Source organism: Oncorhynchus clarkii, chromosome 16 (genome assembly GCF_045791955.1).
Source record: "Oncorhynchus clarkii lewisi isolate Uvic-CL-2024 chromosome 16, UVic_Ocla_1.0, whole genome shotgun sequence".
Taxonomy (NCBI): domain Eukaryota; kingdom Metazoa; phylum Chordata; class Actinopteri; order Salmoniformes; family Salmonidae; genus Oncorhynchus; species Oncorhynchus clarkii.
In genome coordinates, this window is record NC_092162.1 from 17,859,742 (window position 1) to 17,887,125 (window position 27,384).

Below are 27,384 nucleotides of genomic sequence, written 5' to 3' on the forward strand. Positions count from 1 at the left end.
GGTTTGCCTCTGAACATTTGTAAGTTATGACATGGTGGTGCATGCAGCTATTGTTTGGTAAGAAAGTACCTTTTAATGAATCTTTTTGCATAGTTTATGTTCAAGTAATAAATTAACACAAGGGGGTCAAAATAAAACGGAAGATTTATGCTCCAGAGGCGTTGCTTTTAGATATAAAGGCTCTACTGTACTATGTCAAACTGCAGTGACATTGGGGACACTAAAATAAAGGGAGGGGACATACTCCCTCCCAGTCACAGAGTGGAACAACTGTGGACATGTCCTGTAAGATCAAAAACAATGCTCATCATAATGTTGAAACTATTAAAAAATGTTTTTTTTTATGTGTATTTAATCATGCCTTATTGTGAGTATGGCGTGGGTGTGACAGTATATACACAGGAAAGAAAATACATCCAATGCCAGTTCACATCCAGTAAAATATTTATGAAAAATTTCCAATATATACAACCAAACCTACCCTGCAGTCCCTGTGTATTTTAACACTACAGTATCAAACAATGTATCTTGTTATGTAGTATCCATTTGTGGAGCAAGGACAATTATTTAGAGTTGAATGTGTCACACAGTCCAGATGAATGGCAGTTCTCAATAACACATACAAATAACCAGGCATATGAACCCTGAAAACAGATTGAGTAGGAAGCACATTCAAATGTCTAGTTGTATCACATCAGAAGTCAGAATTCACATCGAAGTTGCTCAGGTGGAGGCCAAGTACGCTCTGTGGAAATAATATCAAACGTGTGAATCATCCTAACTGACAGTGTCCACAAAATAGATCCCTGTATCAAAGCTTACATGCAGAGGCCTTTGTCAAGGACAAGAACACGAGACAAAGACAAGGAATACGATTAAAATGCACAGCAACACCTCAATATCCCTTGCGTACAAAGGAATATACTGTGCCGGAGTCAAAATATCCTTCATTCAGAGAGATACAATCCATTCAAAGTCATGCAGATCCAATTTGAGATGATGCATGCAATGTTATTCTCTGGGTTCAAACCACATGCATTGGTTTCATTTGACATGCTGACACACCCATACCTTTGACCTTTTGGCCAAACACTAAACTGTAGTTAGCTGACTGCTTCCAAACGCGTGCCCTTTAAACAAATCACAGAACATACAGCATGTGGCAATGTTTTGGTACCAAAGTTATCAGTTAACGTGAACTATATAAACATCTGAGAGCCATTGATTTTCACAGACAATTTGTTCAATTAATTAATGTACTGGAACTTCAATTCACTTCTCAAATTGACTAAACTGAAATGGAGTTAACCCCAACCCTGTTGATGACTGATTCAAGTCCTGCTCACCAGAGTCCATGAGGATGTGGAGAGGGGTGTGGTAGGCCTGCAGGTACTGCTGGGGGCTCAGAAGGTCTCCTCTGGACAGGAGCTGAACCAGAATATCCTGGGGGACTATCATCTCTGGTACTGCATCCAGAACAGAGCCCAGAGGCATCTTTGACCCCTGTACAAATACATAGAGAGATGATAGAGGCACCAAAAAGAATGGTCTGTCAGAAATAAGAGATTCCACTTATGGTATCTAGAGTAGGACTAATTTAATTCCTTTAAATGAGCCCAGGATTTGATAAGTCTCTGTAGTCTAACCGATGCTAATGATGACACACCTTGGTGGCTTTGAGGAGGTGATTCCCCAGCTTGAGCAGCATAGACAGGGCGGTGCTGACCAGTGTGTCGGTGTCCTCCTCCTCCTTCTCTGGCCCGTCTCTACTCAGCATCCCACCCACCCTGGCCGGCACATTCAGCACCTTGTAACTCCACTGCTGGAACAACCTGCTGGGAAGGTCATGTGACATCACCAGGACCCTGGGCGCCTCGATCAGGACACTGCATGACGATGATAGGGACCATGACAACATCAAGACAGCATGTCAAGCAATGTTTATGGCTGGGTTTTTAGTCAAGCTATATTGACTTTGGCTGGAATGCACATGCTTGACCAGTGGTGGAAAAAGTACCCAATTCTCATACTTGAGTAAAAATAAAGATACCTTAATAGAAAAGGACTCAAGTAAAAGTGAAAGTCACCCAGTAAAATACTACAGTAAAAGTCTAAAAGTATTTGGTTTTAAATATACTTCAGTATCAAAAGTACATGTAATTTCTAAAATATACTTAAGTATCAAAAATAAAAGTAAAAATTATTTCAAATGTATTATATTAAGCAAACCAGACGACGGCAAGATCTTCTTGTTTTTCTAGTTTACGGATAGCCAGGGGCCCACTTCAACATTCAGACATCATTTACAAACAAAGCATTTGGGTGAGTCCGCCAGATCAGATGCAGTAGGGATGACCAGGATATTTTTTCTTTAAGAGCGTGAATTGAACAATTTTCATTGAAAATGTAATGAGTACTTTTGGGTGTCAGGGGAAATGTATGGTGTAGAAAGTACATTATTTTCTTCAGGAATGTAGTGGAGTAAAAGTAAAATTTGTCAAAAATATAAATAGTAAAGTACAGTTTCCACAAAAAACTACTTCAGTAGTACTTTAAAGTATTTTTACTTAGTACTTTACACCACTGTGCATCACCCTCGGAACTTAGTAGCAGATGAGATAAAACTATGATATATTGATTCAAATCGGCATGGTAAGATACTCTACCAGTGTGGCTGTTCCTGCATGTCCCTCAGATCCTGCAGCAGAGACACAAGAACCTCGCTGGAGGACTAGCAGAGAAACAAAGAGCATGGTCAATAATGGAAATACCATATCCTTTATGCTAATCAATAGAAAGATGGGCAATGAAGGTTCACCTCGAATTAAAGTGTTTGGCTGAGACTAGTGCCTTGTCGCTGCATTGACGGGGGATTTTTACAGATTTGTATATATTATATGGGTTTCATTAATAGGTGTTACTGGTTAATCTTGTTTACCTCAATGACATGAAGCATGCAGGTTGGGTACAGCAAAAGCAGGCCTGTGATAGCATCTCCTTGGTAATACCTCTGCAAGCGCTGGTTCAGTTCTTCGTAGTGTACTGTACAACCAAAGGAGAAAGAATGTACGGTTACTTGCATAACCCCGGTTCACTGATAACAGAGTGAGGTATCTCACTGCTGGAAACGCCTTGGTTTGCATGAATAAGCTTTATTGCATCCATTATATTCTATAAGGATCACACCATAATGTCCTTCCTTCTCACTCACAGACCTAGGTGTGTCAGCCAGAAAGTGGCCCATAACAAAACACTTGTTCAAAATACCCCCAACTATGGAGCATCCTAAAGTAAAAAGTCACTTTTTCTGTGAAGAGTATTTGTAGAGGAAGTATGTCCCAACATCATACGTTCATAAACACATTATCAAATCAAATGTTATTTGTCACATGCGCCGAATACAACAGGTGCAGACCTTACAGTGAAATGCTTACTTACAAGCCTTTAACCAACAATGCTTTAAGAAGTTAAGAAAAAAAAGTGCTAAGTAAAAAATAGAAAATGAAAGTCATATAATTAAACAGCACCAGTAAAATAACAAGCAAGGCTATATACAGGGGGTACCGGTACAGAGTCAATGTGCGAGGGCACCGGTTAGTCGAGGTAATTGAGGTAATATGTACATGTAGGTAGAGTTAAAGTGACTGGAAAGCATTTTGAACAATGATTTTGATTTGACCTATCAGCTAGAAACAAAACCATGCTCCGTAGGAGAAAGAGAAACCTGAGTCAGTGTTCAGGAAGGACCTCTATCAGTGAAATAGTGATGCCTTGTAATCCGCCCTGGAATGCACAATAGCTCTTAAATGTGTTCTACAGTAATGTTTGGCTGACCTCCCAGGTCTTTCCTGTCTGCGAGTTGCTGGGAGAGGCTGGCAACGACTATCAACCGGTGTAACAGGAACTTCTGGAGAGACAGAGAAGAAGGGTATTAAGCTATCTGATGAGTGAGAGAACAGGTATCAAGAATAGACAAATAGCAGGCCTATTGGCCCTACTTAAATAGTTAAGGCTACAAGCCTACCTAACTCTGGATGAGGTGGGTTTGGTTGGGATAGTGATAAGTAAACAGATGTGTTGCTCTTCGGTTGTGTGCGTATGTTATTTTGTCTCGACTGAATAAATAAACGATACATAAAAAATACAAATAAAATAATAATGAAAACAAACCAGCGACCCACTGACAAATCACACAAACAATCAATCAAAGACATAAGCGACCACTTATGTCGCTTATAGCTGGAGCCGGCCCTGCCATAAACAGCCTATCCTTCCAGGACACTCTTTATACAGTACAAGCTGTTCAAATCATATTGTTTACATTGCAGTACATTGCAAACAATGTGGACTCTTAGATAAGTAAAGCATTGAACTTGACTCTTGAATATTGCTCCTTTAGCCCTACCAGAGAGTGAACTACACAAACCATCTCCTCTTGAGGATTAAAAAGCCTTCTTTGCTTCATATGGCAGTGAAACAAGCTAGTCCCAACATCTTCCTCCTTCTTTTGGTCAAGACTTAGTAGCTGGCTGGATGTCTCCATTTCTTCTCTCTTTCGCTCTCTGTCTGTCTCTCTCTCAGTCAAGTACTGACTGGGGCAGCAGCAGCAGATAGCCCTCCCTTTGTGTTTACCACTTGCATGGTATATCCTGGATACCTACTGTTCCCCCTAGTGCAATAAAGCCAATCCTTCTGCGCTCAGCTGCAGTACGCAAGACTGCCAACAGATCCACTGATAACAGACCCAGCCCTATTTGTAAGGGGATGCTGATACGTAGTAGAATGAGGGAGAAGGCAGGTCCTCCTCGGCCACACACACACACACACACCACAGTCATCCCACCCACCGCTCCTACAGTACATTCCACGACACTACCCGCCTATGCTTGGGTACCTTATTTACTCTCTGGATTGCCAGTTGAAGGGGATAAGTCTCCATGACAACAAAACATGTTCCTCTTGTAGTAGAAGGTCTCATTTGAATATGAAATACGGCCTCATTTGAATGTGAAAGAGGGCCACATAACCAGGCCACACCATAAACACCACAGTGGCAGTTTCACCACACAGGGTACAGGGAGTATTCCAGGTTTGCTTGTTAAAAAATGACTTGCATTGTTATTGCAGGCACACAGACATATCACAGAGATATCTATTAATAAACACATGTTCACACCACTCAATCTATAGGCCTAGGGCTACGGATCACAACTCTGGTGTTATGAGTTGGCATGGAGATCACCCATTTCAAGCACTGAGAAGTTTATTTTTTTGGCACTGCAGCACAAAGTGCCAGCACAAACCTTTCTAACGGCCCTGTGGGACTCTTCCAGCTTTGAAAGCAGCGACATTCTGTCTTCAAAGGCTGAGTTCCAGATGGTAAAGGGCGCGATATCAACTTCGTGCGACCTGGAAGCCATTACTGACAATGGATGTTTGGAAGTGTTACTAAGCAACAAATGTGGGAACTGGAATGAGGGGGGAGCAGGGAAAGACTCAAGTTATGCACCTGTTTGTGAGCTGGATCCAAGACAGCTGACTTACCTTCTAGTAAAGCCTTTAATAAAGCCGTAAAAATAAAGTATATAATAAACAGACGTGTCCAGTTAATAAGTTAGCTAAATGTTTTCCCCCAGAATGTTATTCAAGAATAGTAGAGTATGACTAGATCGCACCCACAAATCTACCAATTCATTCACCACTCAACAACAATATGATCCTGGTTCGAGATAGCCGGGCAAATTTTTTTTTGTACATTCTCAGTCAAATACAGTAAGCGTATAATTGAACGTATAATTGAAAACGTACATTGCCGCTTTAAACCACCAGATGACGCTAAAACAAAGGTCCACCAATTTTGATGCGCTTGCTCTGCTCATCACGTGCGTGTCTTGCCCTTGGGTAGGCTGCGCGTGAGTCACAGCATCAACAGTTTCCTCCAAGCACAGAGCTACCAGGAGGGACGACTACGGTGGACTGAAAACCATCGAAAGGGGGCGAAACATCGAATGGAAATGTTCAGGTACATCGCGACATGTACTTATCAAATTGTGTATAACGTTGACGCGATATATCATTGTCTTTATTTGATCAAAATGCATGAAAATACAATTCCTTCGAATTGATGGGTGTAGGTAGCTAGCTAACGCGTCGATAGCTAGCCAAGCGACGCCCGGTGTACTCGAGCTGAGCGGCCACCCATGTTTGACAGCTGACAGTTTGGTTTTGACAGTTAATTTAAGCGTGTCTTGTAACTAATGACAGTAAGCTAAATGGCAATGGTGCCCGAGCTACATTATTTGCGATAGATATTTAGATAACGATAGTTTATAATCTCTTAGTTTGAGGGCCAAGGGACCAGGCTTGAAAGCTGAAGACCCTCAAGCAAGGATGATATTCACGGAAACTTGGCTAGAAATACTCAATCATAGTAGTTAAGTTGGATAGCTACGTTACAACAACATATGAGTGATATAACTTCATTCACCATATAGCCAATTATTTACTATTATTCTGCACCATATTTTGTGATGTCATTTTTGCCAATGAGGATAATTTCACCTTTCAGTATAATGGAAATCTTGTCAGGCAATGCGTGCAGGGTTGCCAGGTCCAGTTAAAATTTCCAGGGCAATTGCAACTCAAAACCTGCCCACAAGACTTTAAAACTAGCAACAAGAGAGGAAAAAATCTAGTCCTAAAAACTAGATATGAGTGACCTCTGGTTCATTCAGCTATCCCTATGGAAAATAATAGGGTTTTGGAATAAAAACTGAAAATAAAGTCTGAGTAACTAATTTATATGTTTTGTTCTATAATAGCAGTCAGTTAACATGACCTTTATGAATTATGAAGCCTTTGTGCTTTTTTTTCATTAAATAAATGCTTCAAAATTGACAAAAGTTGCGTTAGCTGATGAAGATTATCTCATAGAACAAAACAAGTTTTCCACAGACCTTATTTGTGGCGTTTAACCGAAAACCCTACAAAAATGGCATTCACTTTCCCCATAAGCTTTGTTCAATGAACCATGGTGGAGTTAGTGCCTACAAAACGATGCCTTTACTGTTTCTCTCTACGACATGTGGGAGAAGTATGTAGCTAGCTGGTGCTGTTCGTTGTTCTTATATGACTTGTCATGGCGTGCGCAAGTGCTGGCGTTGCTCTCCTCTCACTCACTCAGCTCAACACACACACCCCTCTGGTCCTCCTCATCACTCACTCAGTAACAGCCTGTCTTACTGCCTGTTAGTCAGTAGCAGCAGCAGGTAACAGTGACATTTATAGATTTTATTTTAAAGAGAAATGCCATGGCAACTGCAATGCAATTTAGAAGTAGCCCAAATTTAGAAGTGCCTTGCACAAGGGGACAGCGACAGCTAATTTGTTTTACTTTGTTGGCTTCGGTATTCAAACCAGCACCCTTTCGGTTACTGACCCAATGCTCTAATCTCGAGGCTACCTGCCACCCTGCTAAAAAATTAAGTTAAACGTTTGAAAATTGACTCATCTGACTATGCACGATGACAATGCATGTTAGTAGCCTCATTGAGAATGTTTTAATTTAAAAAATGGGTTCAATTAAAAAAATATGAAAATAAGTGCCTTTTTGGAAGGCTAACCTGATAGAGACTAGCCAGGTAACATGGCATTAATTATACATTGACAAAAAAATATATAATGTAGTTAGCCAGCTAGTCAAAGAACCACAGTAAGCTCAGCTATCATTGATTAATATTTTGTTAGCTAGTGACGTTAGCAGAACCGCTTGATACGGTACAGGATTTTACTATGGATCTTGGCAGCATCATTTGGTAAGTCTCTGTTAACAACCCTACATGTCTGTAGCTAACTCTTCTGAACAGACACATAGCTAGCTTGCATTGACTGCATACTCATTTTTCTAGACAGATTTTTCTAAGCCAGCCAGCTAGCCTCTCCTAGGTTTGGCACATCTGAAGTCCCTCACTGCAAACAATATTGAATACCATTTTATGCCTAGTGTACACGATCTGCCTGCAAAAGTTACTTTATTATTGTAAGTATTACCATGCAGTTAGTTTATTAAGTTTGTTTGCTGTTAGAATAATAGCGAAGACTAGAGGTCGACCGATTTATGATTTTTCAATGCCGATACCGATTATTGGAGGACCAAAAAAAGCTGATACGATTAATCGGACGATTTAAAAATAAAATAAATTAATAAAATGTATTTGTAATAATGACAATTACAACAATACTGAATGAACACTTATTTTAACTTAATATAATACATCAATCAAATCAATTTAGCCTCAAATAAATAATGAAACATGTTCAATTTGGTTTAAATCATGCAAAAACAAAGTGTTGGAGAAGAAAGTAAAAGTGCAATATGTGCCATGTAAGAAAGCTAACGCTTGAGTTCCTTGCTCAGAACATGAGAACATATGAAAGCTGGTGGTTCCTTTTAACATGAGTCTTCAATATTCCCAGGTAAGAAGTTTTAGGTTGTAGTTATTATCGGAATCATAGGACTATTTCTCTCTATACCGTTTGTATTTCATTAACCTTTGACTATTGGAGGTTCTTATAGGCACTTGAGTATTGCCAGTGTAACAGTATAGCTTCCGTCCCTCTCCTCGCTCCTAAGCTGGGCTCGAACCAGGAACACATCGACAACAGCCACCCTGAAAGCAGCGTTAACCATGCAGAGCAAGGGGAACAACCACTCCAAGTCTCAGAGCGAGTGACGTTTGAAACGCTATTAGCGCGCACCCCGCTAACTAGCTAGCCATTTCACATCGGTTACACCAGCCTAATCTCAGGAGTTGATAGGCTTGAAGTCATAAACAGCGCAATGCTTGAAGCACAACAAAGAGCTGCTGGCAAAACGCACGAAAGTGCTGTTAGAATGAATGCTTACGAGCCTGCTGGTGCCTACCACCGTTCAGTCAGGCTGCTCTATCAAATCGTAGACTTAGTTATAACATAATAACACACAGAAATACGAGCCTTAGGTCATTAATATGGTCGAAACCAATCATCTCGAAAACAAGACGTTTATTCTTTCAGTGAAATACGGAACTGTTACGTATTTATCTAACGGGTGGCATCCATAAGTCTAAATATTCCTGTTACATTGCACAACCTTCAATGTTATGTCATAATTACGTAAAATTCTGGCAAAATTAGGCGGCCCAAACTGTTGCATATACACTGACTCTGCGTGCAATGAACGCAAGAGAAGTGACACAATTCCACCTGGTTAATATTGCCTGCGAACCTGGATTTATTTTAGTTAAATATACAGGTTTAAAAATATATACTTCTGTGTATTGATTTTAAGAAAGGCATTGATGTTTATGGTTAGATACACATTGGAGCAACAACAATCCTTTTTCGCGAATACGCACCGCATCGATTATATGCAACGCAGGACATGCTAGATAAACTAGTAATATCATTAACCATGTGTAGTTAACTAGTGATTATGATTGATTGTTTTTTATAAGATAAGTTTAATGCTAGCTAGCAACTTACCTTGGCTTACTGCAAGGCAGGCTCCTCGTGGAGTGCAATGTAATCAGGTGGTTAGAGCGTTGGACTAGTTAACTGTAAGGTTGCAAGATTGAATCCCCCAAGCTGACAAGGTAAAAATATGTCGTTCTGCCCCGAACAAGGCAGTTAACCCACTGTACTTAGGCCGTCATTGAAAAAAAGAATGTGTTCTTAACTGACTTGCCTAGTTAAGTAAAGATTAAATAAAGGTGTTCAATTATATATATTTTTTAAATGTAATGGGGGGGGGGAACGGCCAAATCGGTGTCCAAAAATACCAATTTCCGATTGTTATGAAAACTTAAAATCGTCCCTAATTAATTGGCTATTCCGATTAATTGGTTGACGTCTAGTGAAGACATCTAACTATGAAATAACACATGGAATCATGTAGTAAACAAAAGTCTTAAACAAATCAAAATATATTTTAGATTCTTCAAAGTAGCCACCCTTTGCCTTGATGACAGCTTTGCACACTTTTGGCATTCTCTCAACAAGCTTCACCTGGAATGCTTTTCCAGTTTTTTTATGCTGAGCACTTGTTGGCTCCTTTTCCTTCACTCTGCAGTCCAACTCATCCCAAACAATCTCAATTAGGTTGAGGTCGGGTGATTGTGGAGGCCAGGTCATCTGATGCAGAGCTCCATCACTCTCCTTCTAGGCCAAATAGCCCTTACACCGCCTAGAGGTGTGTTGGGTCCTTGTTGTGTTGAATAACAAATGATAGTCCCACTAAGCGCAAACTAGATGGGATGGCGTATCGCTGCAGAATGCTGTGGTAGCCATGTTAAGTGTGCCTTGAATTCTAAATAAATCACAAACAGTGTCACCAGCAAAGCATCCCCACATCATCACACCTCCCCCATGCTTCACAGTGGGAATTACACATACAGAGATCATCTGTTCACATACTCTGCGTCTCACAAAGACACAACATTTGGAACCAAAGATCTCAAATTTGGACTCATCGGACCAAAGGACACATTTCAACCAGCCTAATGTCCATTGCTCGTGTATCTTGGCCCAAGCAAGTCTCTTCTTATTATTTGTGTCCTTTTGCAGCAATTCGACCACAAATTGACAGTTGTGGCTGTTTCGCGTGATGTATTGTTGTCTCTACCTTCTTGCCCTTTGTGCTGTTGTCAGTGCCCAATAATGTTTGTACCATGTTTTGTAGGGATGGACAATATATCAGTGAGCATATCGGAATCGGCTGATAAAAGCTAAAAATGCCAACATCAGCATAGGACCAATGTCTGGTTTAAGGCCTGTGCAAAACCGATGTCAAAGCTGACGTGCATACCTATTTAACGTAAGTAGATGACGTAATGACGCCATGAAAAATACAGCGCTACACAGAACAAAAGCAGAAAAATACAAAGCGCACACTTCCAACAACTCGAGCAGTCACTTGAAAGAGTAAGAAAATTTCAGCAAGACAACTCAAAGGCGAAATCCATTAACGCCAAGATAATGAAGTTCATTGCCCTTGACAATCAACCGTCCTCTGTCGTGGATGATGTTGGCTTTTGCTGACTGGTCGAGCACCGGTACACACTATTTTTCAGATGTTGCCCTACCGGAGTTGCACAGTATTATTGAAACGTACATCTATGAGATACTTGCTATGGGCGTCCACTGCTATTAGCTTCAAGCTTGACAATTGGACCAATGATGTCGGCCCCATGAGCATGCTGAGTCTGACAGCACAGTGGGTTGAAGAGGATTTCATGCTTAGGAAAGCCATATTGCATGCTCAAGAATGTGCTGCTTCTCATACTGCTGCTTCCATTTCAATGGCATTTGAGAACATGTTTGAAACTTGGAAACGTGAACGCACTCCTAGTGCCGTTCGAACAACTGACTCGAGAAATAAGTTAATCAACTGTGCCTGCCCTCTGTCATGGCATTGAAATGCCTGCTCAACTAAACTGCCGACACAGACCGTGGGGTTAAAACTTACAAATGTACGTGAGGCTGTGAACAAGCGATTTGGTGGTGTTCTCTCTGAGCCTCTACTGTGTTGCCACCATGCTCGATGCTAGGTACAAGGACCATTACTTCGATGCAGACAATAAACAGGGTTTACATGAAATGCTACATACACAGTTGGACAAGATGAAATGGACACTTTCCTGTGGCGGTCCTCATCAGAGCCAGTTTCATCATAGCGCTTGATGGTTTTTGCGACTGCACTTGAAGAATCTTTCGAAGTTCTTGAAATTTTCCGAACGGACTTTCATGTCTTAAAGTAATGATGGACTGTTGTTTCTCTTTGCTTATTTGAGCTGTTCTTGCCATAATATGGACTTGGTCTTTTAACAAATAGGGCTATCTTCTGGATACCAACCCTACTTTGTCACAACACAACTTATTGGCTCAAACGCATTAAGAAGGAATGAAATTCCACAAATGAACTTTTAACAAGGCACACCTGTTAATTGAAATGCATTCTAGGTGACTACCTCATGAAGCTGGTTTAGACAATGTCAAGAGTGTGCAAAGCTGTCATGGAGGCAAAGGGTGGCTATTCTCAAATATAAAAAAAAAATGTTGGTTGCTACATGATGTGATATTTCATAGTTTTGATGTCTTCACTATTATTCTACAATGAAGAAAATAGTACAAGAAAATAGTACAAAATAAAGAAAAACCCTTAAATGAGTAGGTGTGTCCAAACTTTTGACTGGTACTGTGTGTTTGAGTTTATTTGATTTTTTACAGGGACAGTGCACATTAATCAACGTTTCAGTAAAAGTGCTGGTTTTAGCCAGCCGGCTAATTTTCAACCGCAGTCCCTGGGCAGGTTATTAAAAACAATTACAATATAGACAAAGCATACAGACAGATCAACATAGGACAAGCAAGATGTAGCATACAGACAGAGCAACAGAACAAAAAGCAGCAAGACACATTTCATAAAAGCAACAGTGTTTCCACACCTCACAAGTTACAGACAACAGACATAGAAAGCGGCAACACAGCTAGGGACCATGTTCACAAATCTTAGCCATGTCTTCAAGCATTTTGTGAAAGTGTGATATGTGGTGCAGTTATGTGTGTCTGATGGCAGTGTATTCCTGACATGGGAAGCTCACAGAGAAAACGGATTTACTAAAGGTGCTTTTCCTTAAGGGTCACCTCTCATGGCAGACCTTGTGGATCTGCTGCCATATGTTTGGGTTTTCTGTTTAACAAAAATACTGAGTGGAGGGGGAGCCAGGCCATTTAGGATCTTGAATACAAGACATGCATCGGTGTATTGCACAAGATTTTCCCAACTCAGGAGCTCATGCTTTCTGAGGATGTAACAGTGATGATGGCTATTGGGCGTCCTATCAAGCACTTTGAGAGCCTGTTTGTAGACAGACTGAATAGGTCTTAATGTTGTACAGCAAGCTTGGGCCCAACTAGTCAAGCAGTATGTTAAGTGGGGGAGTATCATAGATTTGAAGTACAGTTTTGCTACCTCTGTAGTCAAACAATTTCGTATAAATCGGAAATTAGCTAGGTTGAATTTGGTTATTTGAATTACCTTTGTTTTTTTATAAGATAAGTTTAATGCTAGCTAGCAACTTACCCTGGCTTCTTACTGCATTCGTGTAACAGGCAGGCTCCTCGTGGAGTGCAATGAGAGGCAGGTGGTTAGAGCATTGGACTAGTTGACTGTAAGGTTGCAAGATTGAAATCCCGAGCTGACAAGGTAAAAATCTGTCATTCTGCCCCTGAAGAAGGCAGTTAACCCACTGTTCCTAGGCAGTCATTGAAAATAATAACTGACTTGCCTAGTTAAATAAAGGTGTAAAAACAAAAAATAATAATAATAAATAAATAAAATCGTCCAAAAATACCAATTTACGATTGTTATGAAAACTTGAATTCGGCCCTAATTAATCGGGCATTCCGATTAATTGGTCTCCCCTTTTCATAGTGGTCATAATAGTTTGTAGTTCAAACCGTTTGGATGCTACATACAGTTGAAGTCGGGAGTTTACATACACCTTAGCCAAATACATTTAAACTCAGTTTTTCCACAATTCCTGACATTTAATCAGAGTGAAAATTCCCTGTCTTAGGTCAGTTAGGATCACCTCTTTATTTTAAGAATGTAAATGTCAGAATAATAATAGAGGAAGATTTCTTTCAGCTTTTATTTCTTTCATCACATTCCCAGTGAGTGAGAAGTTTACATACATTGAATTAGTATTTGGTAGCGTTGCCTTTAAATTGTTTAACTTGGGTCAAATGTTTTGGGTAGCCTTCCACAAACTTCCCACAATAAGTTGGTTGAATTCTGGCCCATTCCTCCTGACAGAGCTGGTGTAACTGAGTCAGGTTTGTGGGCCTCCTTGCTCGCAAACGCTTTTTCAGTTCGGCTCACTATTTTTCTATAGGATTGAGGTCAGGGCTTTGTGATGGCCACTCCAATACCTTGACTTTGTTGTCCTTAAGCCATTTTGCCACAACTTTGGAAGTATGCTTGGGGTCATTGTCCATTTGGAAGACCCATTTGCGACCAAGCTTTAACTTCCTGACTGATGTCTTGAGATGATGCTTCAGTATATCCACATAATTTTCCTTCTCACGATGCCATCTATTTTGTGAAGTGCACCAGTCCCTCCTGCAGCAACAAAGCACCCCCACAACATGATGTTGCCACCCCCGTGCTTCGCGGTTGGGATGGTGCTCTTCGGCTTGCAAGTCTTCCCCTTTTTCCTCCAAACATAACGATGGTCATTATGGCCAAACAGTTATTTTTTTTGTTTCATCAGACCAAAGGACATTTCTCCAAAAAGTACAATCTTTGTCCCCGTGTGCAGTTGCAAACCGTAGTCTGGCTTTTTTTTATGGCGATTTTGGAGCAGTGGCTTCTTCCTTGCTGAGCAGCCTTTCAGGTTATGTCGATATAGGACTTGTTGTACTTGTGCGTCAATCGACGCTCAGAGGTTAACACAGACTTTGCTTGCTGAAAGAACACAAAAACATATGCTAGTGGGTTTTTGATTGGACTATACAGGCTTATTCAATGTTAGTTAACTACTTTGTTATTGTGGACATCATTAATTTAGCTCGCTTACTAATGTCGGGTGACAGTAGATCCGATGCCCCTGCCCATGTAAAAATAGCTTTATTGTAACCTACAGCTGAATAAGCTCAAACGCATGCAAGTGGATATTTTTACCACACTATACCGGCTTGTTAACATGATTATTAGCATTTCATTGTTGTTCCATCTCAAATTGGTGGTTTTAGCTTTTAGTTTATTCACTTCTCGATCAGTTTTGATCCGTGAGTGAAGTACGTGTGCTGAACTTTCCATGACATTGAATCAATATGGCTGCAGCCACATCTCTCTAAGCTTGTGCTAGGCACTCAAATGTTTAACATTATGTTCTAAAAGCATTTTCTTAACATGTTCAAGGTTACCTAACATTGACACATAAAAGAATGTTGTAGGTTGATTTGAGTGTTTCAGTTCCACTTTAATACTAGAATGAGTAGTGGCCTTCAAGTAAATCACAGAATAAGCTAGACTACATGGCAAATTAGCAATCCACTGCAGTATTCTGTTCATCCTCCACTGCAGTATTCTGTTCATCCTCCACTGCAGTATTCTGTTCATCCTCCACTGCAGTATTCTGTTCATCTTTGTAGGATTTCTGTACAGAAAATTAAGCTGTTTTACTGCCTCACTCAAGACTGTCTGACTCAGTCTGGCTCAGTCCTTTGTGGCCATGAATAGTATTTTATGTCACTACATTCGATGTAACTTGATGCCAGAGCAAAGGTCAGTCAGTCAGCAACATTTGTTCCCAAGGTTTCTATCAATGCCATTAACTGTACTGCACAACAGAAGTATTGTCCATCTGTCTATTTAGCTAGGCTACTTCTCACTAATTTCTTGAGTGGTAGTCTATGGGAAATTCCATGGTTACAGAATTATGCTGAGACTGATTTTTTCACTTTAAAATGTTTGCCAAACAACAACTATTGATTTCAAAGTTTAACTAACCATACAACTCTATGCACAATGACTACTTTGAACAGTTTACACAGTGCAAAACATTTACTGGAAAACTGAATTATGGTAAAAATCTGTTTTATTCTGTAACCAAACTTTATATCTGCACAGTTCTTCCTGTAAAATTTTCTGTGGACATTTTTAAAAGTAGCCCATGTGCATATGGTTTATTAAACTTGGAAATCAAATATTTTGGGGGGCGGTATACATTTTAAAGTGAAAAATCTGGAATTGCCCCTACTTAACACTTGGTTGCCCACTTGTATTAATCGCAGGCCAGAAGGTCAGTGTTAGGGACTTTTTCACAGATCACGTAGCCATTTGCTTTGTCTTTAAAAAAATAAAATAAAACAAATCCAGTTAGGCTAGTTGAGAACAAGTTCTCATTTACATCTGTGACCTGGCCAAGATAAAGCAATGCAGTGTGACACAAACAACACAGTTACACATGGAATAAACAAACATACAGTCAATAATACAATAGAAAAGGTTAGTGTGTGCAAATGAGGTAGGATAAGGGAGGTAAGGCAATAAATAGTAATAATAAATAGTGGCAAAATAATTACAGTATAGCAATTAAACACTGGAGTGATAGATGTGCAGAAGATGAGTGTGCAAGTAGAGATACTTTAGTGCAAAGGAGCAAAATAAATAACAGTATGGGGGTGAGGTAGTTGGATGGGCTATTTACGGATGGGCTATGTACAGGTCCAGTGATCTGTGAGCTGCTCTGACAGCTGGTGCTTAAAGTTAAGGATCTAATGGAATTGTTGGTAAAAAGAAAACTACTTTTGCTTTGTATTTGCCCTAAAAAATAAACTAGTATTGACTGAGCTCGTACCTGTAAAACCCAACATTTGTTATGTCGAAGTTATTTGCCCAGATACTCTCACAACTTTCTTTGCAGATATGTAATGTGACACACCCACTGTGAAACTATATTTTGCAATTGTCAATGATTGTCAGCACCATGTGCTAGAAATTCCTCTCTGCTGCTGAGAGATACAGTGCCTTCAGAAAGTATTGACTAGAGGTCGACCGATTAATCGGAATGGCCGAATTAATTAGGGCCGATTTCAAGTGTTCATAACAATCAGAAATCGGGTATTTTTGGATGCCGATTTTTGCCAATTTTTATTTTATTATATATTTTTTTACACCTTTATTTAACTAGGCAAGTCGGTTAAGAACACATTCTTATTTTCAATGATGGCCTAGGAATGGTGGGTTAACTGCCTTGTTCAGGGGAAAAACGACAGATTTTTACCTTGTCAGCTCAGGGATTCAATCTTGCAACCTTACGGTTAACTAGTCCAACGCTCTAACCACCTGCCTCTCATTGCACTCCACGAGGAGCCTGCCTGTTACGCGAATGCAGTAGAAGCCAAGGTAAGTTGCTAGCTAGCATTAAACTTATCTTATAAAAACCAATCAATCAATCATAATTACTAGTTAACTACACATGGTTGATGATATTACTAGTTTACCTAGCGTGTCCTGCGTTGCATATAATCGATGCAACGCTGGGGATGATTTAACAAAAGCGCATCGTTGCACGACTGTACCTAACCATAAACACCAATGCCTTTCCTAAAATCAATACCCATAAGTATAGATTTTTAAACCTGCGTATTTAGCTAAAAGAAATCCAGGTTAGCAAGCGATATTAACCAGGAGAAATTGTGTCAGGGTATATGCAACAGTTTGGGCAGCCTGGCTCATTGCGAACTAATTTGCCTGAATTTTATGTAAATATGGCATAACATTGAAGGTTGTACAATGTAACAAGAATATTTAGACTTAGGGATGCCACCTGTTAGATAAAATACCGAACGGTTCTGTATTTCACTTAAATAATAAAGTTTTGTTTTCTAAATGATAGTTTCCGGATTCGACCATATTAATGACCAAAGGCTCGTTGTTCTGTGTGTTATTATGTTCAAATTAAGTCTATGATTTGATATTTGATAGAGCAGTCTGACTGAGCGATGGTAGGCAGCTGCAGGCTCGTAAGCATTAATTCAAACAGCACTTTAGTGCGTTTTGCCAGCAGCTCTTCGCAAGCACAGGCTTGAAGTCATAAACAGCGCTATCAGCCTAATGGCTGGTGTAACCGATGTGAAATAGCTAGCTAGTTAGCGGGGTGCGCGCTAATAGCATTTCAAACGTCACCCGCTCTGAGACTTGGAGTAGTTAATCCCCTTGCTCTGCAAGGGCCACGGTTTTTGTGGAGCGATGGGTAACGCTGCTTCGAGTGTGGCTGTTGTCGATGTGTTCCTGGTTCGAGCCCAGGTAGGGGCGAGGAGAGGGACGGAAGCTATACTGTTACACTGGCAATACTAAAGTGCCTATAAGAACCTCCAATAGTCAAAGGTATATGAAATACAAATGGTATAGAGAGAAATAGTCCTATAAATACTATATTAACTACAACCTAAAACCTCTTACCTTGGAATATTGAAGTCTCATGTTAAAAGGAACCACCAGCTTTCATATGTTCTCATGTTCTGAGCAAGGAACTCAAGCGTTAGCTTTTTTACATGGCACATATTGCACTTTTACTTCTCCAACACTTTGTTTTTGCATTATTTAAACCAAATTGAACATGTTTCATTATTTATTTAAGGCTAAATTGATTTTTATTAATGTATTATATTAAGTTAAAATAAGTGTTCATTCAGTATTGTTGTAATTGTCATTATTACAAATAAATTGGCTTTTTTTGGTCCTCCAATCGGTATCTGCGTTAAAAAATCATAATCGGTCGACCTCTAGTATTGACACCCCCTGACTTTTTCAGCCTGAATTTCAAATTCATTAACTAGATATTTTTGGTCACTGGCCAGCCTATGCACATTTACCCCATAATGTCAAAAGTGGAATTTAGTTCAAGTTTTTTTTACTAATTAATACAAATAGAAAGGTTGAAATGTCTTGAGTCAATATGTATTCAACCTCTTCCCTATGGCAAGCCTAAGTAAGTTCAGGAGTAAAAATGTGCTTAACAAGTCACATAATAAGTTGCATGGACTTACTCTTGTGCAATAATAGTGTTTAACATAACTACCTCATCTCTGTACCCAACACATACAATTTCAAACACAGATTCAACCACAAAGACAAGGATGGTTCTCCAATGCATCGCAAAGGGCACTTTGGAGGGAAAAAAAATCGTGGCATAGCAATTCACTTTTTGTCCTGAAAGTGTTATGTTTGGGGCAAATTCAATACAACACATTACGGAGTACAGCTCCATGTTTTTAAGCATAGTGGTGGCTGCATCATGTTATGGGTGTGCTTGTAATCGTTAAGGACTAGGGAGTTTTTCAAGAGTTAAATAAATGGAATGGAGCTAAGCACAGGCAAAATCCTAGAGGAAAACCTGATTGTCTGAATTCCCCTTTCAGGAGGACAATAACTTAAAAACACAAGGCCAACTCTACACTAGAGTAGATTTGAAGACGGTGAATGTTCCTGAGTGGGCGAGTTAGTTTTGACTTAAATCTACTTAAAAATCTATGGCAAGACCTGAAAATGGTTGTCTTGCAATGATCAACAACCAATTTGATAGAGCTTGAAGAGTATTGAAAAGAATATTGGGCAAATGTTGTACAATCCCGGTGCGCAAAGCTCTTCGAGACTTACCCAGAAAGACTCACCGCTGTAATCGCTGCCAAAGGTCTTTCTACAAAGGGTTGAATCAGGGGCATGAATGCTTATGTAAATTTGATATTTCTGGATTTTATTAGCAAAATGTTTTTAAAAAATGTACTTTGTCATTATGTATTGTGTGTAGATGGGTGAGGGGAAAAAAATATATTTAATCCATTTTGAATTCAGGCTGTAAGGGGTAGGAATACTTTCTGAAGACACTGTACCTAGGCTACTTCCTGTGTTGACCATTGTTTACATTCATCAAAACCCCACATTCGTTGCAGAATTGAAAGTGAGTAGAATCTATTTAAAATCCCAATCTAGATTCCACATGTTCATTTGACCTACTACAGTAGAGTTATGCCTCGATCACACCGATGTAGCGTCATTGCGCAAAATGGTATGCAGCATCATCTGGATATGTGTACAACAACAGTTCAACATTCACCTTCTGCTACCATTTCTGTCAAATTTGTATATTCAAACAGTTTTACATATACGTTCAATAAATCCAACGTATGCACCACACAGAACGTACTGCAACTGCCTCTGCAACTGAATGCTGCGAGACAAACACAGTGTAACATTGGAAATGAATGTACTTCTGGTGTCAGTGTGATCTAGGTGCTAGGCTCTTGCATCCTAGGCAACTGATATCAAAGGTGGCAGGTAGCCTAGCAGTTAGAGCGTTGGGCCAGTAACCAAAAGGTTGCTAGTTTGAATCCCAGAGCTGACAAGGTGAAAAAAATCTGTCAATGTGCCCTTGAACAAGGCACTCAAACCAAATTGCTCCAGGGTTGCTTTTGATAATGGCCGACCCTGGCCGTGACCTCACTCTGTGATGGTGTCTCAGGGAAGGTTGGGATATGGGACCAATATAAGCACCCACCAAAAACGCTTATTTATTCAAATAATTTATATTGATATTCACTTGCAGCCTTTTATCAGATTATTCTACAGCGCCCACATAAACCTACTCCGTGAGTCGTTAGGCCTGTATCAACCCATAGCGCTGACATTTGATTGGAAGCAATATAGTAACAGTCTGTTATACAGCAGTCTGCCCCTCTCCCCATGGCCTTGGCTCAGGGCTCCGGGCTGGTTTAATATGCAGAGCCTCACCTCCATTCCCTTATCTCTAATTATGGAGTAACTGTGATGAATGGGACTTCTAGTCATACTTTTACCTCAGGGAAATGAGTGTCTCATTTTATACCGCCACCTATTTCACTTTTATCACTATTCACTGCATATATTTCCTTTATGGAGCAGTAGCTGTGGACTTTTCTACATAGTAAGAATAACACTCCAAGGAACTTGCAATAATGAGTTGTTCTCCATGGTCCTGCAGAACATTAAGCTAGTCATAATTGAACATGCTCAAATGTACTCATTGGCTTTTATGCTTATTTTTACATTGAATGGCGAGAGTTATCTTGGACTTATTAGTGCAACAGCAGTTGACATAGCAGATGTCAATGATATAACACATCTCTTTTTTTAAATCATGTCACAAAGTCTAGGCTAATTCCAGGAAACTCAAATCTACGTTGTTGTTAAATCCCTTCCTTCTGTGCTGGAGGAAAATGACCAAATTCACACACACATGTGAGTTAATGATCTGTCATTCTCATTGAAAGCAAGAAGAGGCGGTAAATATGTTATGTGCTCTATTTCTAAGCTTCCCGTTCTTAAGTTTAGTTTTTGCGTCTTTCGGTTTTGTACACCAACCTCTCTTCAGAAGAGGTTTTGGCACACAGTGCATAATAAATTATTACTGGACTTGTTGAATTGCGGAGTTGGTCATCATTCCAGTCAGTTATGTGTCTTGTAACTCGATACAGAAGAGAGGGCACTCAACCATTACGCATAAACACACTATGGCACTCGACTACAACTGTACAGAGAAAGCTTGAGAGGATGCTGTAATTGTATTGATTGAAAAGGACAGAACAGGATACTGCAGGTCACTCTGTCAACAGTGTCTAATGAAAAATGTCCTCCGTGTCACTGATGGATACTCTGTGTACTCTACTCTGGTCCTATTCTATGTCCTTTTTGGCAAAATATCTAATGTACAGTGGGGCAAAAAATTATTTAATCAGCTAAGAATTGTGCAAGTTCTCCCACTTAAAAAGATGAAAAGCCCACCCTCCTCTCACAGCTGCCCTGGAACCTCCTCTCCCTGTTAAGAGGCTAAGGGCCAACCCACTGGACAAACGGGTTGAGTCAACATTCTTTCAAAGTGATTTGTCAACATTTTGTGACGTGGAAAATACATTGGATTTGGAAAAAGTCATCAATGGTTGTTTTGAGAGTCAAATTTCAACCACAGGATTATGTCATCATGTTAACCAAATTTCAACATAGACAAACCTTGTACAAATTCCCCCCAAATTATACCTTGAAAACAACATATAACATTTATATCCACTATCTAAAAAAAACAGGCTGGGCAGCACCTCCTACTGGAGAACTGATCTATCTACTGCTACCTGTTGGTCTCCCATCCAAGGTTTTAACTAAGCCCTGCTTAGCTATGATATTTGTCACTGACTATTACCAATGTGCTATGATGAGAATGATTGTTAAGATCTCACTCATGCTATCAAAGTCATTCCAAAAGGGTAGGTTTAACAGAACAAATGAAATGTGACCATACTTTCACTCATATCATCAATGATGCTATTTAGACCTATATACAGTGGGGCAAAAAAATATTTAGTCAGCCACCAATTGTGCAAGTTCTCCCACTTAAAAAGATGAGAGGCCTGTACATTTTCATCATAGGTACACTTCAACTATGACAGACAAAATGAGAAAAAAAATCCAGAAAATCACATTGTAGGATTTTTAATGAATTTATTTGCAAATTATGGTGGAAAATAAGTATTTGGTCAATAACAAAAGTTTATCTCAATACTTTGTTATATACCCTTTGTTAGCAATGACAAATGTTTTCTGTAAGTCTTCACAAGGTTTTCACACACTGTTGCTGGTATTTTGGCCCATTCCTCCATGCTGATCTCCTCTAGAGCAGTGACGTTTTGGGGCAACACGGACTTTCAACCTCCTCCAAAGATTTTCTATGGGGTTGAGATCTGGAGACTGGCTAGGCCACTCCAGGACCTTGAAATGCTTCTTACGAAGCCACTCCTTCGTTGCCCGGGCGGTGTGTTTGGGATCATTGTCATGCTGAAAGACCCAGCCACGTTTCATCTTCAATGCCCTTGCTGATGGAAGGAGGTTTTCACTCAAAATCTCACGATACATGGCCCCATTCATTCTTTCCTTTACACGGATCAGTCGTCCTGGTCCCTTTGCAGAAAAACAGCCCCAAAGCATGATGTTTCCACCCCCATGCTTCACAGTAGGTATGGTGTTCTTTGGATGCAACTCAGCATTCTTTGTCCTCCAAACACGACGAGTTGAGTTTTTACCAAAAAGTTATATTTTGGTTTCATCTGACCATATGACATTCTCCCAATCTTCTTCTGGATCATCCAAATGCTCTCTAGCAAACTTCAGATGGGCCTGGACATGTACTGGCTTAAGCAGGGGGACATGTCTGGCACTGCAGGATTTGAGTCCCTGGCGGCGTAGTGTGTTACTGATGGTAGGCTTTGTTACTTTGGTCCCAGCTCTCTGCAGGTCATTCACTAGGTCCCCCCCGTGGGTTTTTGGGGATTTTTGCTCACCGTTCTTGTGATCATTTTGACCCCACGAGGTGAGATCTTGCGTGGAACCCCAGATCGAGGGAGATTATCAGTGGTCTTGTATGTCTTCCATTTCCTAATAATTGCTCCCACAGTTGATTTCTTCAAACCAAGCTGCTTACCTATTGCAGATTCAGTCTTCCCAGCCTGGTGCAGGTCTACAATGTTGTTTCTGGTGTCCTTTGACAGCTCTTTGGTCTTGGCCATAGTGGAGTTTGGAGTGTGACTGTTTGAGGTTGTGTTCAGGTGTCTTTTATACTGATAACAAGTTCAAACAGGTGCCATTAATACAGGTAACGAGTGGAGGACAGAGGAGCCTCTTAAAGAAGTTACAGGTCTGTGAGAGCCAGAAATCTTGCTGGTTTGTAGGTGACCAAATACTTATTTTCCACCATAATTTGCAAATAAATTCATTAAAAATCCTACAAAGTGATTTTCTGGATTTCTTTCTTATTTTGTCTGTCATAGTTGAAGTGTACCTATGATGAAAATTACAGGCCTCATCTTTTTTTGCCCCGCAGTATCATATTTGCTATGGTGGTTGTTTATTTCCGCTCAACTTTTGTGACCAAACAGTGATACTGATACATATGATTGTTTGTTTTACCATGTGCAATTGTGTAATAGAACTTGTTTCTGTTGATTCAGATCTACATGTATACCATGGACACTGATATGATTCCAAAATTCTCCTCGAAAGACGAGGAGATTAACTTCTGGAAGGCTCTTTCCCTCAAGTACAAGAAAAAGTAAGATATGCACAAATTATGCCTTTTGTGTTACACTATGGTCATAATCAGGCGTAACTTTTACTTGAACTCACACAAGGAACTCTGAGGTGTTACAGTATGATTTTTGAATCCTGTGGTTTCACTGTGTGTGTGGGATCAGAGTAACACTACCTGTACCTGTACTTTAAAATCATGAATACTTCTGAAAGGAAATTCCCCAGCCAGACTTGTTACATGGACCTCAAATGGCTTTCATCATGCTGTCATTTTAAAGAGCTGTAATGAATGATAGATCCAGTTTCACCTGTGAAAGTCCTTTATGTAAGACCTTCAATGCTCCTGTATACTTCGAAAGGCACAGATCTGGTTTCACATTAAAAACAGAAGCCCTAGTATGTCTCTCTATTCTAATATAGTCTACTGAATGGGTTTACATAATAGCGGTGTTAGATTTGTTATCTTTTCTCATCTGTGAGAGACTGGCAGTGAGCAGCAGACGTCACTCTGCTCTCTGTAATGGAATTATCTCTGGTCTATTTCTCTCAATGAACATCCTCATCACACAGCATAGGCCTACTGCTGTTTGAAATAAGACTGCTGATAAGATCGCAGTGGACCACAGACACACCCAGCACTAGGAGAAACTGCAACCAGTTATTTAAGGGGAATTTCCATGTTAAAGGACCCATGAGCACCAACATGTGAAGTTTATAGGAGCATGCCACGTTGGGTGTAAAATGAAAGCTAAAAGTCTGTTTTTATTTTATTTATTAAGGCATATATATTTTTCAACCATTTTCCCATCCTACAAATTAGGAATAAGCAAAGGCTTTGATTTTTGTTCAAACAGATGGAAAAAGGGGGTCTTTTTTATTTTTTATTTCACCTTTATTTATCCAGGTAGGCTAGTTGAGAACAAGTTCTCATTTATAACTGTGGGCGGCCTGGCCAAGATAAAGCAAAGCAGTCGTCTGATGAAAATGAAGCCATTTCTGCCGAATGTGTTGCACTAATGTATTTTCTGTGACGGAAACTATAGTTGCACGCCCCTAATCACTCTATTCAAGCAGAAAAACACTGACTTTCAATATAAAAGGCAGGTGAAGGTCTGTGCTTTGAAAATGCTGATTTCTGAACTCTAATGCAACCCCAGGTAGAGTACAGAACAGTAAAGAAAAGTAGAGTACTGTACTGTATACTTCAGTACAGTAGAGCACACTAGAGTAGAGTACAGTGTACTGTACTGAAAATATCTGCTGTACTGTACTCTGCTCTACTGGGCTGTACTGTGATGTGATGTCCTAACTTGTGAAACATGATGATTGGTTCAGATTTGGTCTGGTCCAGACCAACCAAATGTGATCTTGTTTGGAGGCAGAGCTCAAGAGAATAATAGCCAGTGTGTACCTTTGCGTACCTATTCAGGATACATCACCTCAAATCCACTTCCCTTTGTATTGCTCGATTTAAATGTGTTTCCGATGAATTTGTCATGAATTTGATAGTGAAGCAGTTGTACAATATTCTTCCTTAGTATCAACAATAGATGCTCTTGCTTGAGGATTCCCCCAAAACTGTTGCAAAAACATTTTGGGTAGTAAAGTGAGGAGGATGGTCGTGTTCCCTGGTAGCTCAAGGATATTCGATAGGGACATCTGCCTTAAGCTGTTTAAAGGCCACGAGGGTGCTGCTGCGTTTGGAATAAACCACATATGGCGGAAGTGGGCTTTCCCCTTCAAAAACACCACTGCCCCCAGGGTCACAACACAGGACACACCATAGAAGGACAGTGAGTTCTGTTTGATGGCTTTCCTGGCTCCAGGCTCCCCTTCCACCCTGTCCCGCCTGTCACATGCCTGTAGCGTGCCATTCTGATGGCCCCCGGACACTGACATTTTTAGAGCAGCTGTGTGTATATCTATGGCTGTAGCGGGCGCCAGATACATACTTATATAACCACACTCACCCCCCGAAACACTGTTAAGCTGTGTAACAGTACAAATCCCGTGTGAGCTTTGTTAGCCCAACAAGTCCAACCGTAACGCCGGCACGTTTTTAATTAACGGGAGCTGAGCTAGAGTGGGGTTTGTGAGACAAGGGCTGATCCCGTAAGGGGCCGTGTCTTTTTACAGAAACGTCTGAATGGTTTGAGCTACACAAAACATGCTCTGCCCTGGTCACATACTCACTGTAAACAACCCAACCTCCTGGTTATTTATAGGATATCTACTGGTGCTCTGAGCAACAGACAGTCTGTTTCCGTATGGAGAGGCCAGGGTGGACTAGTGACGATGTGTTATCAAACAATGAGGGGAAGTCAAAGGGTTCTTTGATTAGCTGGGTCAAGTGAGTTCAGTGTAACTGAATCAGAATCACGTTTATTGTCCTACAAGAGGAATATCTTGGCACAGCTCACACATGAATACATAAAACAAATATGAAAACACAGAAGAAACAAACAACAGTCAGGCATAAATCCTGTGTGTGCTTTGTTAAGCAGTGTAACTGTACAAATCCTGTGTGGGCTTTGTTAACTGAAACGAGTCCCACAATAACACTGTTTTGGACTGCTAACCCTTTTTAAACATTGTTTGAGTTCGACTTCTGGGTTGAACCATTGGGCTTTGTTAAAGGGATAATCCAAACCACTAATCCCTATTATTAACCGTATTAAATAAAACTATGTGAAAATAACATTTTTTGTAAACATGTTTCATTTTGTCGTTGTAACAAGATTGGTAGAATTGTCAATTGTTTTTGGAAATCTGTTCCAGCTCAAGTCTACTCAGCACAGGTTCTGTTTAAGGTCTATTTAACTCTGGTCTGACCAATCGGAATCCATGCTTCAAGATTTTTTGATCACGAGGATTGGGATATGTTCCGGGTAGCCTCTGAGAATAACATTGACGAATACACGGATACGGTGACTGAGTTCATCAGGAAGTGTATATGAGATGTTGTACCCACTGTGACTATTAACCTACCAAAACCAGAAACCGTGGATAGATGGCAGTATTTGCGCAAAACTGAAAGTGCGAACCACCACATTTAACTATGGCAAGGTGACTGGAAATATGGCTGAATACAAACAGTGTAGTTATTCCCTCCGTAAGGCAATCAAACAGGCAAAATGTCAGTAGAGAGACAAAGTGGAGTCGCAATTCAATGGCTCAGGGTCTACAGAAAATCACGGACTACAAAGGGAAACCAGCCACTTCGCGGGCACCGGCGTCTTGTTTCCTGGCAAGCTAAACACCTTCTTTGCCCACTTTGAGGATAACACAGTGCCCCTGACGCGGTCCTCTACCAAGGACTGTGGGCTCTCCGTGGCCGACGTGAGTAAGACATCTAAGCGTGTTAACCCTGGCAAGGCTGCCATCATGAAGTGCTTTGAGAGACTAGTCAAGGATCATATCACCTCCACCTTACCGGCCACCCAAGACCCACTTCAATTTGCTTACCGCCCCAATAGATTCACAGACGATGCAGTTGCCATCGCACTGCACACTGCCCTATCCCATCTGAAAAAAATAACCTCTCACTCAATGTCAACAAAACAAAGGAGCTGATCGTCGACTTCAGGAAACAGCAGAGGGAGCACACCCCTATCCACATCGACGACACTGCAGTGGAGAAAGTGGAAAGCTTCACTGACGATCTGAAATGGTCCACACACACACAGTGTGGTGAAGGTGAGGAAGGCGCAACAGCGCCTCTTCAA

At 40.4% G+C, this 27,384-nt stretch overlaps 2 protein-coding genes across 7 annotated transcripts in view; one reads left to right on the forward strand and one right to left on the reverse strand.

Moving 5' to 3' along the window:
- Positions 1-429: 429 nt before the first annotated feature.
- LOC139368085 (testis expressed 47) lies at positions 430-4,625 on the reverse strand. Of its 3 annotated transcripts, XM_071106648.1 has the most exons (8): positions 4,427-4,625; positions 3,835-3,907; positions 2,939-3,042; positions 2,667-2,731; positions 1,667-1,886; positions 1,347-1,503; positions 1,072-1,130; positions 430-745 (listed from the first exon to the last, which is right to left on the reverse strand). In XM_071106648.1, exons 1-7 carry the CDS (start codon positions 4,541-4,543, stop codon positions 1,093-1,095), a joined length of 774 nt encoding a protein of 257 aa, XP_070962749.1. In that variant the 5' UTR covers positions 4,544-4,625; the 3' UTR covers positions 430-745; positions 1,072-1,092. The 3 variants fall into 3 exon arrangements, with proteins under 3 accessions (XP_070962749.1, XP_070962748.1, XP_070962747.1); XM_071106647.1 differs by lacking the exon at positions 1,072-1,130 and having other exon boundaries at positions 626-745; XM_071106646.1 differs by lacking the exons at positions 430-745; positions 1,072-1,130 and having other exon boundaries at positions 1,273-1,503.
- A 1,278-nt stretch (positions 4,626-5,903) lies between these two features.
- LOC139368083 (nudE neurodevelopment protein 1-like 1a) overlaps positions 5,904-27,384 on the forward strand; it is a 32,620-nt gene continuing 11,139 nt past the window's right edge. For 3 of the 4 annotated variants that reach the window (XM_071106641.1, XM_071106640.1, XM_071106638.1), the window contains exons 1-2: positions 5,925-6,022; positions 23,581-23,681. In XM_071106641.1, coding sequence (XP_070962742.1) covers positions 23,587-23,681 — 95 coding nt within the window. In that variant the 5' untranslated portion in view covers positions 5,925-6,022; positions 23,581-23,586. Of the gene's footprint in view, positions 6,023-23,580; positions 23,682-27,384 lie in introns of all 4 variants that reach the window. The other variant, XM_071106642.1, reaches the window with a different exon arrangement.